This window comes from Phyllopteryx taeniolatus, chromosome 9, assembly GCF_024500385.1.
Source record: "Phyllopteryx taeniolatus isolate TA_2022b chromosome 9, UOR_Ptae_1.2, whole genome shotgun sequence".
In the NCBI taxonomy this organism is placed as follows: Eukaryota; Metazoa; Chordata; class Actinopteri; order Syngnathiformes; family Syngnathidae; genus Phyllopteryx; species Phyllopteryx taeniolatus.
Window position 1 is genome coordinate 21,802,004 of NC_084510.1, and position 15,790 is coordinate 21,817,793.

The 15,790-nt window shown below is 39.0% G+C and overlaps 2 protein-coding genes across 4 annotated transcripts in view; both read right to left on the minus strand.

Moving 5' to 3' along the window:
* Window positions 1-4,838: 4,838 nt before the first annotated feature.
* On the minus strand, window positions 4,839-7,730 carry LOC133484070 (PAK4-inhibitor inka2-like). Its single transcript, XM_061786150.1, is given in 4 exon segments — window positions 4,839-5,188; window positions 5,190-5,828; window positions 7,469-7,514; window positions 7,613-7,730. Coding segments are annotated over 3 exon segments (930 nt in total). The 5' UTR covers window positions 7,472-7,514; window positions 7,613-7,730; the 3' UTR covers window positions 4,839-4,900.
* Window positions 7,731-10,851: 3,121 nt separating this feature from the next.
* Window positions 10,852-15,790, minus strand: part of LOC133483957 (guanine nucleotide-binding protein G(i) subunit alpha-2) — a 40,725-nt gene continuing 35,786 nt past the window's right edge. For 2 of the 3 annotated variants that reach the window (XM_061785877.1, XM_061785880.1), the window contains exons 6-10: window positions 15,640-15,768; window positions 14,123-14,252; window positions 13,275-13,428; window positions 11,998-12,198; window positions 10,852-11,058 (exon numbers count right to left, since the gene is read on the minus strand). In XM_061785877.1, coding sequence (XP_061641861.1) covers window positions 12,008-12,198; window positions 13,275-13,428; window positions 14,123-14,252; window positions 15,640-15,768 — 604 coding nt within the window. In that variant the 3' untranslated portion in view covers window positions 10,852-11,058; window positions 11,998-12,007. The remainder of the gene's footprint in view (window positions 11,059-11,997; window positions 12,199-13,274; window positions 13,429-14,122; window positions 14,253-15,639; window positions 15,769-15,790) is intronic. The other variant, XM_061785878.1, reaches the window with a different exon arrangement.

Here is a 15,790-nt window from a genome sequence, read left to right on the forward strand (position 1 = left end):
TCCAGCGCCCTGCGACCCTAACCAGGATAGGCGGTTTTGAAAATGGATGGATGGATGGATTTTAATCATTTTCTCAAAATGTGCTTCTTTCAATTTTACACTTAAATGTAGTAATGTATTCATTTATTTTTAGGGACAATAAAGATTATTTGGCCAAAGGTCATCATCTGGACAGCCTTCTACCTCAGCAACATCCTCTTTTTCTTTTTTTATCACAACATTGTCATCCTACTGCCGTAGATTTGTTGTCAGTATAGGATGACTATTACACTGAAAAGTATGTTTTGTATACTGTAGATATAAAGTACATTTACTCAATGAGGAAGGCCCCTTTTGACCTTTCGCAGCTTGTTAAACTGTTGCAGCCTTTGTAATGGTGGAACTGAAATCTTCATATCCTACACAGACGTTCTCCATCTGTCAACTCTTCGCGCGTGTGCGAGTGCGTGCTGGATGCTGGATGCATCGTGTCTATCAGCAGCTTGCAGGGAACGAACGCACCTTACACCGCGACTTCCTCGTTGAGGGATGGACAGGAAGGCTGGCAGGAAGTGACCTTGGCGAGTCATCCAGCAGCTCCAAAAGTGGAATGGTTGTCTCTCCCCCACTCTCAGTGAGGATAACTCACTGGCTGCATGTTTTTCCCACCTTAAATCTGCTCACCTTCCTCCAGCACACACAATAGCCATTGTTTGAAGTCAATGTCCACTTTACACCTACCAGGACAATTTTCAAACCATCTCTTAGTAGTATTAGGAGCAACCTCTCAATTGATCAATCAGTCTGTTTATCTAATCTTAATTCTTCTTTCGGACAATTCTCTGCATTGCAGTTTGTGGAAACAGTAAGGTGAAGGCACTTTTCTTGTTTCCCAATGCACAAAAGTCTATAAAGGCATGACTGGATGAGTTTGGTGCAGAATCACTCTCCCAGAAGACTGAAGGTTATTTTATATACTATATGTATAGCTAAATTACATTTTTTATTTGTATATAATATAACAATGGCAGGCTGTGCAATTCGTACCTGGGCACAGCACCATTGCATCACATACATTATCTGGAGCAGTTCACAGTCTCAATTGACCTATTCAAGCAACATTTTTGCATGTATTATATGCACAGTTCATCTCTTTCTTCAGGCTTTTTTTGCAGAAAACTCTTCACACGCCCATTGAACCTGACGGCATTTGTTCTCAGGCTATGTTGACCTTTGACAGCCCAGGTAGCTGCAGTGTGTTTGCAGAGGCCACCGCTGTTTGAGGTCACAGGTCATTGCCAGACCTTTTCCTCTGTTTGGCGTGCCTCCATTCACTTGCTGCCCATGGCTCTGCGCTGCCTGCCTGGTGTTTGCATTCCGATTGTAAGAGAATTATTGGTTTATGAGGAAGGAAAACATAGTTCGAATATCCCATCTGAGGAGAAGGAGGAGGAAGCAGAGGATTTTTTTAAACAAGGACGCCATTGGAGGCACAAACAGTAAACAGCTTTGTTTGGGTCAAATCTAATGGCAGGATGAGTGAGGTGTTTCCTCCACTGAATTTGATAACACACACACACACACACACAAACATCAGTGGGCCCTGATCATTGAGAATGCTCCTCCTCAGGTTTCCCAGTGTTTGTTGTAGACCGATGGAGATTAGTGGGACCTTTTGCTAACTGTGGAAGCCTCGGGCTATCATCATTGCAAAATATGGAAACTGTGGGATTGTAGGATTCCACAATCACGAAGAAATGTTAAAATAATGTTCGGAGTTGCATTTTTAAAGTGAAATCTCTGCGTATTGTGTTTAGATTGTAGCAAAGTAGCGTGTGAGGTTTGTGTGCCGTGTGTGTTGTCGGGCTTAACGTCTCTGGAGAGCCGCTGTTGTGCTTGGCGCACAGCAGGCCCACACGACAAATGCCCCCTCCACCAGCCAATCACATCCTGTGCACGGCTCGCCCCTCGCTTCCTGACTTTGGGGCGCAAGGAGAGACACTAGAACTGTACTGTATACACAGCTGGCATGAAATACATTATAAAGACCCTGTAATGGGAATTCAGAGATTTATGTCTAAATACATTATTCGTACATGATTGAAGAAACAGTAATTGCTTAAAACGTGTAAAGACTAAGACCTATATAGTACTAAATTGTAGTGTTGGTCTTGGTCTAGAGACTCAACTCTTCTCTTTGTTGTGTTTAATTTAGAAGACATTTTTATTTTCACTTTACTGGGATTTCAAATAAAATGATCTCCTCACTTAAGCAGAGTTTTGCACAAAAAGTAACTCTTTAATTAGGAGATTCCCCACAAATGTAACTAAAGAACAATTTTTAAGTAACCACAGTTAATGTCATTAAAATACACCCTAACAATAAAATGCCAATGAATCTAACAAAAACTAAATTTAATCTAATGTTGCATTATTTTGGGTAGCATACAATATTTTACATGTGCACTGTGTATTTTACAGTTTTTGGTTTCCTACTGAATTATTTTATAAATCCAACTATTATTTTATTTTACAACTTTAGAATAATCTGAATTATATATCATGAATTGATGACAGAAATTTATTTGGAAAGGTTTTTTTTATATATATATTGTGATTATATGTTATTTATTTTATGCAAATGTTTTTGGGTACAGTGGATTCACCTATCCATGGATTTAAAACAAAACAAAAAAAAATATTTTTTTAATTTGTTTAGATTTTTTTTTTTTATTTCTTTTTTTTATGAGGGGGAAACAACTCCAAAAATGTATTGGTGGATTGTCTTATTTTTCTATATTTTTCTAATAGTCTGTTGTATTGCATTCAGTCTCAAGTGTCTTACCTTTCTCCAACTCCTCATCTAGAGGTTCATAAACTCTCAATGAGTCAATGAACAAAAATAAATGCACTGGATATGATCAAAGAGTTTGGATTCATACATTTTGATCTTGAATTTCTACGGAAAATAAATAAATGGCACAAGGAAACAATTATATTTCAGGCCCAAAATCATGGGGAAAAATTAAATGAAATGAATTAATTAAATTCAATTAAAGTTGTTGTTTGTGTTGCTGCAGAATTTCAACCCATTGACCTTTAACAACACTTCAAGTTGTGTATGGCAACATCTGCATTTGGGTTGTGTGTGTCCTCTGAATGTTAAGAAGCAGATGCTGGCTGCTGCCTATGGATTGGATGATCCACTGATGCTGGAGTGCTTTCAAGGTCTAATTGAGGACAGGCTGAGGATGCTGTTGAAGGAGTGAAGGAAGAGCCGGCAGCTGGCCCAGAAGATACTGTACACTGCGCGGAAGGACTCTGCCATCTGGACACAGCTGTTTTAAGCAAACCCCCCTTTTTGTGCACGTGAGCTACTCGGATGAAGAAGCTGGATGATGAGGCCTTTGCGTGTCCTCACATGGCACCTGTTCAACCTTTTCATATAACCTCAGTGACCCATGAGCAACTTTGCGATTACAGTGGAACCTTGAGAACTCTTGTACGCCTTTTGGATTTAGCCCCCCGGTCTACGTCCATTTCATTGGGTTTTTGTCTTCCCTGGGTTCCTCGATCGGTATTATATGGTCCTATGGCAGTCGGTATGTATTTATGTTTGTTTGGGTTTTTATGCTTAGGATTGTGTGTCATTTGTCACATACACTTTACTGTGCTACAGTGTCACGTTTTGTTTTGAATAAAGATGCTATATAAATCAAGTAAAGTCAATATGTGTGACATCCACATGCTGCACGAGACGTCAGTTTACCTCAGTTCAACAAGCATCAAAGCATTAAGTCTGCAGGCGTTTTCGCTAAGAGGCCATTCTGAAGAAGACAAAAAACACAGAAGACAAGAAGAAAAAAGAAGCTCCAAAATGAAGACAGGAGAAGAGAATGATGAAAAAAGACAGAAAATTAAGACAGATGAAGACACATGAAGAAAATCAAGAAAAAAGGAGACAGAAAATGAAGACAGAAGAGGAAGCCTGAAGACAGATGAGGAAGACAGATGACGACAGAAGAGAGAAGAGGAAGCCTGGAGACAGACGAAGAAGACAGAAGACAACAGAAGACAAAAGATGACAGAAGAAGACAAAAGATAAGAAAAGATAGAGAAGGGAGCCTGAAGACAGAAAAAGAAGACAGAAGACAACAGAAGACAAAAGAAGAAAGGAGACAACAGAAGAAGACAGAAGATGACAGCAGACAGAAGAGAAAGCCTGAAGACAGACAAAGAAGACAGAAGACAAAAGAAGACAGAAAAAGGCAGAAGACAACAGAAGAAGATAGAAGAGGAAGCCTGAAGACAGACAAAGAAGACAGAAAAAGACGGAAGACGACAGAAGAAGACAGAAGATGACAAAAGAAGACAGATGTCAGAAGAAGACAGTAGACATAAGAGGAAGACAGCAGACAAAAGATGACAGAAGACAACAGGAGAAGACAGAAGAAGAAGCCTGAAGACAGAAGACTAGAGAGGACAGAAGATGACAGTAGAAAATTGAAGATGAAACAGCCATTCCAACCTTTGGACATTTTGGAGTCTTGAATGAACCTACAGTAACTTGCGTGTTTTGGGAAGGAAGCAAGGGTAGAGTAAACCAATTCCACAAAGAGATGTTCCAACAGATTTGATTCCAGATCTCCTGACTGTGAGGCAGCTCTGTTAACCACCACCTGCACCGTACACAACACTCATTTTAATCGGTTTCATATTAAGACATATTTCCCAATAATTTGGAAACTGAACTGCTTTTTTTTTTTTTACATGGAAAGTGTTTTTATTGATTGTCTGGGGAAAATATTTGTTCTTGTTGTAAGGATTAGGAAACAGTTTACAATTTTTTACAAAATGAGAACAATTAAATAAGGAAGGTTTATTTGGGTTGATATTTTGGACAAAAATCGATCTTATAGAGTCAGATGTAACCGATGATATCGTTGCATATTATGGGCTGTCGGCTGCCCGTCTTCATGAGGGCGGCGAAGTGGTAGAAGTCCGAGTCGAGTGCATGCAGGCCCGTGTGTGATTGGTGGAAGAAAGGTTTAAGCGACCGGAGTCCCACAGGGCAGGACATCCGTTTGGGGCCCTCGGCAGCCCTGCTCCCTCGTGTGGAGTCTGCTGGTTTCTGCCTCATCTCCACACCTTTAGACATCCCGGCCAGTCGCCGCTTCATGTTGACTAAAATGTCCTTGGCGAGACGCCGCCCTGGCACTGGGCTTTAGTTCTGCAGGCTCGGGACACTCTGGTAGGTCCATCCAATTCTTAATAAGGTCCGCAAAGCTGTTGTCCCCCAGAACCAGAGGCTGTCTGTTCCGACTCTTGCTTAGCAAACCTGTAGTCCAGTCCTCTGGGTCGCTGGCCTCAAAGGAGGTCCAGCGCTCTAGGCAAGCGTCCGATGTGGATTTGGGCCGGGTCCGACCCGAAGGTCCCGTGTTTGTTCGGAGGCAAGCAGAAGAAGACACCCGCACATTCCTCGTCCTTCTCAAAACAACACCTTCATCGTGCCAGGAGGCCTCTGAGTAGCCAGAGTCAAAGTCCAAACTCTTCTCACTGTTGGGGGAAGCTTGAGCCAAGCGCTCGTTGGGTTCTTCTTCGTCTTCCTCCGGAGGGTTGGCCAGACAGCAGGCCGAATCGTACGTGCTGGCCTCGCTGGCCTGCGACACGCGCTGCTTGGAGAGTCGCTCCTGCTGGGTCCTTTGCTTGCACAAGCGGGTCACTGCGAAGGAGCGCTCGCACGGCTCGCTGAGCGGCCTCGGCTTGCCCGTCTGCTTCAGGTCCTGCACGGAGCGCATCACGTGCTGCGCGCGGTTCTGGAAGCGGTTGCCGGAATCTCCCATACACAGCTGGATAACCAAACAGAGACAAACACAATAAACTGAAGAAGTGGACACAGCAGCAAGGCCGCCCACAAAGCACATCCAATCCCGAGCCAAGCCGAGACCTGGACGTGTTGTTTCTGGGCCAGTCGGATTTTTAGCAGCTGAGGTCATTGGTCTCTGCGAGCGCGCAAAAACATTCTCGACAAACCTCCGAGTGGCCATCAGCACAATCCAGCAAAAAAAGTCAGAGAGCAGGATGCACATTTTAGATGAGGAGAACTCTCCCTGCTTCCTTTGGTATGAGAGGAAGTTTAGAGGGGGGAGAAGCGTAGATGAGTAGTACATATCCTCTCACGCAGGATGTTGACTGCTGCATATTGCAGTATGAATGAAACATTGTGAATTTACACCATGACTCACGATGAAGTGTTCAAAGTCGGTCAAACTGAAATCTACATGATGCATCACCGCACGTGAATCATATCGTCAATTGAAATTATGGCACTGTATACTCGGAAGGTGAACTTTTCCGAAACTTGACACTTCATTAGGTACGTGCACACAAGAGTTGAAGGAAGAAAAGCAGAATATAAAATATAAATTCCTCTGTAATACTGCGATCCATCCACATGAGCTGGAGCTTTGGGCGAGAGGCAGGGTACACCCTAAATTGCTCTCCTGTCAATCACAGGGCACAAACAACCATTCACACCTATGGGCTTTTTAGAGTGCTTAATGAACCTAACATGCATGTTTATGGGAACTGGGAGTACCACACAGGAGCCCCTGAGCCAAGATTCAAACCTACAACCTCTGGACTATGTCTTAACTACTACCTCACCATGCCTTCTACTACAGCTGCTGTTATTACTCCCACTACTACTACTACTACTTTAATAATAAATTAGCACTTTCCAGGATCACATTTATGTTACAAACACAACAATGTCAACAATTCTAACTTTACTAAGATAATAATGATCACTTTTAATTGACACTGTCAGAGATACATAAATTTAACACAATGTATATTACTGTGGTTTGTCGTATATAATGGTGTAGGCATCATAGTGACAGTTTTTTTGGGTTATTTAGCTACACAAATGGGTCAAGTAATTAGAAACAGTCCTGAGTAGGACGTGTTTCAGTTATATACTGCAAACTACAACCACCATAATAAACACATTTAATAAATATTTTGTGATATAAATACCTGTCTGACAGTGTCAATCAAAAGTGAACGTACATTTCTTGTATTGGATCTTATTGGGGCCAGTAAGTATTTTCATTTAATTTTGAACTCAAGAAAAAGATAATGAGTCTTAAATGTGTCCGTCCTTTCAGTGTTTCGCTTTTGGAGCCTCCATATGACACAATGTTATCACAGCTGTGAGTTCTGAACCATTTGGGACCCCTCTCTTCCTCCTCCTCCTCCCCTCAATGGGGCGGCATGGCCACACTGTGCCACCATGCCAAAATGTTCTCCTCGGCTGCCTTCACACGACACATAATTGATTTGTCCACATGTGGACTCTCAGCAAGAACTGTTAGTTTGCCTCTTAGTGGGTGAGTGGAGGATTAACACAGAGCACCCATCGATTTGCTCAGCTGTCAAGACGCTGTTGCTGCATGCAAGAAAAAAAAAAAAAGGAAAACAAACTTACCATTGCTTGTAAGCGTTTGCAGTGAAGTTAAAACTCCTTATGTGTTCTGAAAAGCAAAACGCAAGAGCAATTATGACCACAATTTATAACACCTTATTAGATTTTAAATAATGTGCCCTAATATACAAAATAAATAGAACTAACCTCAGCATTCCCATCCAAAAAGAAAACAAAACACCTCATATATATTTTTTTACTTCTGATGAAACTGCTGCTGTGTCCTTACTCTTGTAGTCAACACCAAGGCTGACGGCACACTTTGTAGAGGCCGGAGTGCTTGGCCTCAGCCAATGAGCGCAGAACAGCCAAAGCCTCGAACAAAGCCCCGCCTCCACCAATTTGTCACCACTGGAATCGTTTTGCAGGAGTCACAAGAGAGGATGATGAATGCAATCATGTAAAATATAGTATTTAAAATTCAGATGATTAATAATACTTCCAATTTGTATTAATTATCAGTAAATGAATCACTTCAAAACAATTTCAATATTTTATGTGAGGATAAGCGGTTATGAGAATGGATGGATGGATGTATTAATCTCTTCTTGCATGCCTGCATGTGTGTTATTTGGGTTTGTGGTGTGCAACAAAATATAACAGTACTGCAGAGTATACATTGAATTTCCCCCTGAGGGATTACAATGACTGTAAGAAATGAAAAATACAATTTTAATTATTACAGGAGTTTACCCAGTGAAATGCAATCATCCTTATACATATAAAGTATGTATAATAATATACAAGATACAAGAATTCTGAAATTTCTCAGTAAATAAAGTCTTTAAAAAATACATTCTCGTGTGCAAATATTGTAAGCAGATTCAGGACAAGTTTAACTGTGCAGTACTGGGTTGTACATACATACATAGATTATGTGTATTGTGATAAATATAGACATTAATTTGTACATGTATCATTTGAGGTGGGCAAAGTAAGGCCTCCACTTCGTTCTTTTATCCGGCCCACTGAGCAATTATATTGCGTGTCCTATAATACTAAGCCATTTTTTCCCCCCTGATATTTGGTTCATTATACTATATATATTAATTTATCGTAATACATAATTGGTTAGTTGATTTACTGTACTGAAATTTTAAAAAGTAAAATAAATTAATAATTCTCTATGTACGGTTAACATTTTTGAATTTATTTTATTATATAATTATTTAATTAAGTATAAGTAAATTGATTATAAATAATACCATTTATACATTAACATTCATTTTATTATTAAAATAAGGAATTTTACATATACAGTACATTTTCAACTTTTAGCATACACTTTTTAAATTTACTTGACTCTTTTTTATTTTTTTTTTCACTAATCTATTAATGTCCTTGCCCAATCTGTCCGTTTTAAAACTTTAACGTGGCCGTTGAGCACCAAAGTTTGCCTGCACCTCGTCTATAAAGTGCGCCGCCGGTGAGAGGCGCCACCTGGTGGCTGCGCCTACACATCACGTATCATACCGTATTAGCGTCTTTAAATTGTGCCTGAATACAAACTGTCTCTACACCTTTTCTTGCAACGTGTCAATGAGAACGATTCATCGTTCTTTGGCTTCGCGGCTGTTTCAAATTGCATACAAGTCGTTTGGCAGCGGTGCACCTTCTCATTTCATTTGCAAGTGAGAAATGGTAGCACCTTGAATCACAGACTGGAAGGCTGATGCAGATCAACTCTTTCAATTCAGAAAAGCTTAAGCAGGTTTCAACAAGTCTAAACATTTGCATGCAGTGCAGTCAAATGAAGGAATAATGTGCACCTTACTTCATTTTTTTGAAATGCTTCTTAATTATACTTAAAAGTAATAGCAACGGAATACAAGAGAAACATGCTATACCGGCTACAAAACGAGGTATATCTGCACAATGTACAAGAACTGTAAGAAAAACATTTTAAATATATATATTTTGATTTATCGGTGTCAAACAAAAGTGTGTATTTGCAATTTTTGATTTATTTGTTTTTTTAAATCTGAAACTAATCTAATTTTGGGGTGAAAAGTGGGGTACATATTTTTTTATGGAAGCTGGCATATGTTGAAATTTAATTTAAATTATTATTGATGTATAACAAGGTTTATTTTCATTTTTGTGGTTTAGAATGCCACTGTCTGCATTGCACTGCGACCAAGAACAGTTTTCGATTAATATTCACTAATTAACACTACAAACTGCAACCATATGTGTGTATATATATATATATATACATATATATGTGTGTGTTTTAAAATGTTAATTCCTTTCTGACAGATTCCATATGTGGTTTTATTTCTGTAAAGACCAAATTTGTTGATACAATTGACTTTCTTTCCTCGATCTGATTAAATTTTGCAGTTGCATTCAATTGTTGGCTCTCCACAGGATTAAGTTTTAATTTCTGTACAACCCTTTGATCTGCAACGGCTGTTTTTAAATGTCCTATTAAACAAATGTGACTTGCTGCCCTTTATATTAAATATAGACTTTTTCTTATTTAAAAAATAAATAAATAAAATAATGTTCTGTTTCAATTTGGATGGAAATCTAATGTACTGAATAGTGGATGTCGTGTCCCACTGCATTCTCCCTTTTGCACAGTGTAAAAACAGAGTAGAATAAAAGCTCCCATGACCAAACTTTTATTATTTACATTTACCAAGTGACTTGCTTTGTAGCTTTAATATCAACAAACAAGTACGGCATCGTCCTTCAGACTCTGTGCTTGGATTCATTGTTAGCCATGGATGATACCAAGTAGAAATAGCCCTAATTGACACTGTCAAGAACACATATGAAGATACACACGTAAACAGATATCAAGGCACAAACATAAAGTCAAAACAATAGACTTGGAATGAAACAGAATACACACTAATCTACAGTTAGTTAGTAACAGACATCAGTGAAAACCTCACAGATTGTGTTAAGTGTATTTAAACAAGTGGTACATAGCAGCCGTCAAATAGATGATGACAGTGGTGCAGGCTAATTAATGGAATGTCATGCAGGAGAATACTGTGATCATTATTTGATGTAAATGTCATACAAAAATTGTTCCCCCCCCCCACATAGCCACTCACATTCGCCATGTGTCTTAACAGTTAGTTGTTAACATGAGTTGATATGATACAAAATATAGTTTCATACTGTCTTTTAATAAACCTCAATGGCAAAATAAACATCTTAAAAAAAGTCATTCGTGAATAAAAATGGCAACTTAAATCATATTTACCACGAGATCTTCTTGATGGATAAGAAATATTCTTTGTGCATTTTACATGCGTTTCAATGATTCCATTAAAGCCAGCTCATTTTTCCGCATGAGTGGCTGCTAAATGATTCTCATCCAATGAGGGTGTTAAAACATTCATTAAGGGGAGTGTAAAGAGTCAAAGAGAGAAGAGGCGTAACAACTTTTAATACATTTGTATGCAGGACCAATGTTACACTGAGGGGGAGATGGTAGCAAATCATTGATTGTTGAAGTCCTTTCAAGGTTTTCCCCTTGCAGGAATGACGTCTGTCATGGTTTTCATTATGAAAAGCAGTAAAATCGTCACATGGCTGCTGCAGTCCCTCGTGTAGTGTGCACAGCCGCCACCGTCCTGCCACAAATACAAAAACAGCACTTGGAGGTGCACTGACAATGAACACGTTCACACATTTATTCCAAGTTCCCCAGTTGCTGAATGGGAATATGTACCCTTAAGATATAATGCTCAAATTATACTTTAAATTAGATAATGGATGATAACGCAAATTGTCCCATTGATTTACTTGACTACAACCTTTCGATATGTAAATGACATTTTCTAATGTCATTCTCAAAAAAGTTAAATACAACTGAACTGCATTTAACAAATGTGCTGTACTGGATTAAAAAATACATAAATAAAAAATGAAGCCACTATAATACACATTGACCATTAAATTTAGTGATCCTTTTGGACACCACTGGGGGGCGCCCACATACCACACCACACTTTTAGAATCACTGTCTTAATGCATTTGAAAGAACAAAACAAAAAGAACACCCAGATTTTCACAAAAACTTTAAAAGCAACATTATGGACAGTATTCTGGTAGCGCTACTGTGATGACCTGGCATCACCAAACCACCAACGTTTTTTGGCTTCGGGGCCACATTTGATTTTTAAAACTGTCAGATGGGCCATGTCTTTTGTAGATGAAAAGAAAAAAGTTTGAATTTGCATGTAAAATATGTACCTTCGCTTATTTTAATAATCACATATTTTATTCTTATTTTGCTAGTATTTTTAATTAATTCAATAATAATTAACTAATTATTTAAGTAATTAATAAAGACATGTATATGGAAAATTATTTTATTAATAGTGTTCTTTTTTTTAATTGCAGTAAATCAATTAAGCAATTATTTGTATCCCTTTATCAATTTTAATTAGATAATGTAAAAATAAGTGACTTTGAGCTACATTAAAAAAAGTACACACGGTACACACATCTCAATTAATCCAATTACGGGAAATACTGTTTTAATCGTACATGTATTATCAAAATATTACCAATTTACATTCAGAAAAGCCCGCAGTCCTTCAGGTTGTTCTTGATGATGACATCAGTGACGGCGTCGAAGACAAACTGCACGTTCTTGGTGTCGGTGGCACACGTGAAGTGGGTGTAGATCTCCTTGGTGTCCTTCTTCTTGTTCAGGTCCTCAAACTTGGTCTGAATGTAACTGGCTGCTTCGTCAAATTTGTTGGCCCCTGCGAAGAAGTAGACAAATTTTTTTTTTTTGCTTCTTTGTTTATTTGTTGAAGCCCTGCAGAGCATCCATATTTTGTTTTTGTTTTTTTAACAGTGATTCTCAAATGCTTGGTCACTGGTTTTATTTAAATCCAACATATTTCATATTTATCCAATGTCTTAATTGGGGGGGAAAGATATATTTTAACAGGCATGCTGATTTTTAGAGATGTGTAATGTGTAAGTATAATTGAGCCACTGAGAACTAGAGTGAGCTAACTCCAGTTTTGTCATATTTAAGTGCAGAAATGATAAGAGAAAGACTTGACTTTCAGATGAATACCAATCTAACTTAAGGTATAGTTAGAGATTTGACGAATAGGGACATCCCATGAATGCATTCAGCACTTTTCTTGAATCATCAGTGCAGCAACTGGGCCAAATTCCGTTTTCCAAGATGGCCGCACCCTTGAAAACCAGACATCACCTCCAGCAAAAACATCCTAGAAAATGTTGTTCAGAGATTGAGAGAGGACTCAAAACGTTAGTAGTACTTTTGCTTGGGTGCCAATGGAGTTACATGTTAGTGTAACTGAATGTTTATGAAATATTGATAGACGATTTGATTTGATGGATGTTTGTAAAAAACTAAATATGAGGGAAACCACAGTTTCTGTAAAAATAAGAAGATCCAGAATAAGTAATCATTGTCATGTAAATCACAAAGATATAAGTCACCCCCATTTTATAGCAGCCGTAAAATATTTAATCTATGAAAAAAATGGAGTTAGTTCTCAGCACCTCAAATGTGTCCTGGGGTAAACAAAATATGGATTTTTTTTTAAATTGAGACTAAAAAAAAGCTGTGATATGTAGTGAAGTGCTTGCCTGTAAGAAGAGCATAATGACGATTTGGGGATGTGTTGTATGAAAACATGTTTAATTCACTTTTACATATGCAATAATGTAAAAACAAATTAAATAAATACTGTACATACATGTCTTTAAAGGATTTTTTAAAAAGATGTACTTGTTTCTCTTGCTATTCAAGTGTGTGAGAGCAGTTAAGAACCCCTGGTCTAAAAACATCTTGTACCTGTGTACTCTGGGAAGCAGATGGCAAGGGGGCTACGGGTGATCTTCTCCTCAAAGAGGTCCTTCTTGTTGAGGAAGAGGATGATGGAGGTCTCAGTGAACCACTTGTTGTTGCAGATGGAGTCGAACAGCTTCATGCTTTCGTGCATGCGATTCTAAAAAGAAAAGATGAAATATCTCAAATGAAGGCGAAAACTTGCCGCGTGCCAAGATATAAATGTAAATTGAATTCAGAGATTTGTTTCTAAATACATTCTACATTGTTTGAAGATCATTTCTGAAAAAGCGTGCAAAGGCTGGGAACAAGATAACGCTGAATTCTGGAGCCCGTTAGCTTGTGAGCTTGCACCTCTCGTCGCTTTCCACAGCACGACGATATTTTAGTCATCACAGGTGTGGATATTTTCGAGGCTCAAACATGTTGGGATGTGTATGCATAAGAAAAATGTTTGATAAAGTAGCGTCTACTTTTCAGTGGGGCGTAGTTTCACGCATCCAGCGGAGACAACTATTCCATTGGTAGGCAATTATCCTTAAATGAAGTAATATATTCCTAATTGTAGTGCTTGATATCCTTTTTTTTTTTAACCCGATTTTTGCACTGTGCCACCAGGGGAAGCTGTTGTTCAATATTTAAAAAGCAAGGGCATGTTAAAGCATTTAATTCATAACCTGTGCAAATAATTGGGGTCAAATGGTTCAAGCCACGTTGGATTTGAACACTCAATTAGTCTAACAGCAAAATGGATTGTGCAATCATAAGAAGACATGTTAAAAGCCTTGTAACGACGAGCAAGTGATGTTCATCATCCATGTACTGTAATGAACATGCCACAGCGCCATCCTCACCATCTCCTCATCCTCGGCCAGGACCAGGTCGTACGCACTGAGCGCAACGCAGAAGATAATGGCCGTGACGCCTTCGAAACAGTGGATCCACTTCTTCCTTTCGGAGCGCTGGCCTCCCACGTCGAACATTCTGCAAAGGGAGAGGTGATGCAGAGGAGACACACGAGCGAGTTAATGTGCGCGCGAGGTGGAGGCAGACGGAGCGCAGTGGTGCTAAAAGACACAAGGAGAGAAAGTTCAGGTGAAATGCAATCCCTGGATGTACACTAACGTTTGATGAGCTTGCTTTGGCAAGCGAAGGAGGTGGAACAGCATCGGCTTGACGCATCAATGCAGCCTCTTAGAGACATTGTACAAACTAAATGGAAAAAGATTGAACTGCGAATATTTGGGGATATACTGTACTCTATTTGCGGGCCAAACTGACCAAACCCTGTTGCGAACAGCAAAAAAAAACACGTGTACAGAATATTCACAGTTCAGCATTTGTGATTTCATATACTGTATTCACAGTTTTTGGAAGCTATGCTCTGTTATCTGCTGGTTTTGTGCTTAGGCCAATCGCAATCAAAGTATAACTTTGGCGCCATCTTGTGGTAGCTTGGCAAAACTATGTTGAAGTGAGTTGAGGAACTTCCATCCATCCATTTTCTGAGCCGCCTATCCTCACAAGGGTCGCGGAGTGCTGGAGGAGACATTTTTTATGGTACCACTTTTTTATTAAAAAGGTAATAAAGTCACGGTTTAAGATGATATTTGTGGTGCTTTTTTCTTAAATTGTATTATTATTATTATTATTATTGTTGTTGAATTAAATGTCCATTAGTTAATTCCTAAATAATAAAGTAATAACATTACTAAAATTATTATTATTACAACTACTACGTGAGATTCGTCTGGGTGTAAAGATTGTTTTGACCTTTTGGCACAAGCACAAAATACCGTAACAAATTTATTTTGAAATCAGTTATTGCACTGTAGTATAAACCTTGAGAATGACCGCTAAGGTTTCCTTAAAAAGGGCAACAGCGCTAGTATTTAGAGACAAACTGTTCTCGTCTACTAAATGCACTCACGTAACTGTTAGCACAGGCCAATTTATCAAATGTTTGAACACATAAACCTCGGCTGACATACATCCTCTGTTAAGGAGCAACGTCATTCCATTAGTATCCCACATGAGTAAGTGCTCATGGTGCGTCTAGCCCAATTTTATGTGTTGCAGAAAAATCTGTTTTTATAGACATTCAAATGGAGTGTGGGGTGAGGAACTAATTAATTTACTCTCTGCAATCAGAATGATTAAGCTGTTGATTGCTGTTATAATTTGGCTGATTGGCGCATTTCAAGGTTCTATTAATGTTGAAATGAGCACTTTGTGTTCAATGAGATGAATAGCCTTCGTGATGGCTTTGTTTAAGAGCAGGTGAGCACCGATGTGATGTGTTTTTAGCACGAGTAGGCGGGAGTGGAGGTCTGTTTTTAATGCAGGAAGATCAGCAACGGTGCAGCCTTACTTGAAGTGCAGCTCTTTGAAGGTGAAGTGAGTCTCCACGATGCCAGTTGTCTTGACACGAGTACGCAGCACATCCTGCTGGGTGGGGATGTAATCCGCTTTGGCTATTCTCTCCAGATCGTTCAGGTAACTACAAAGAGAGCGAGCAGGGA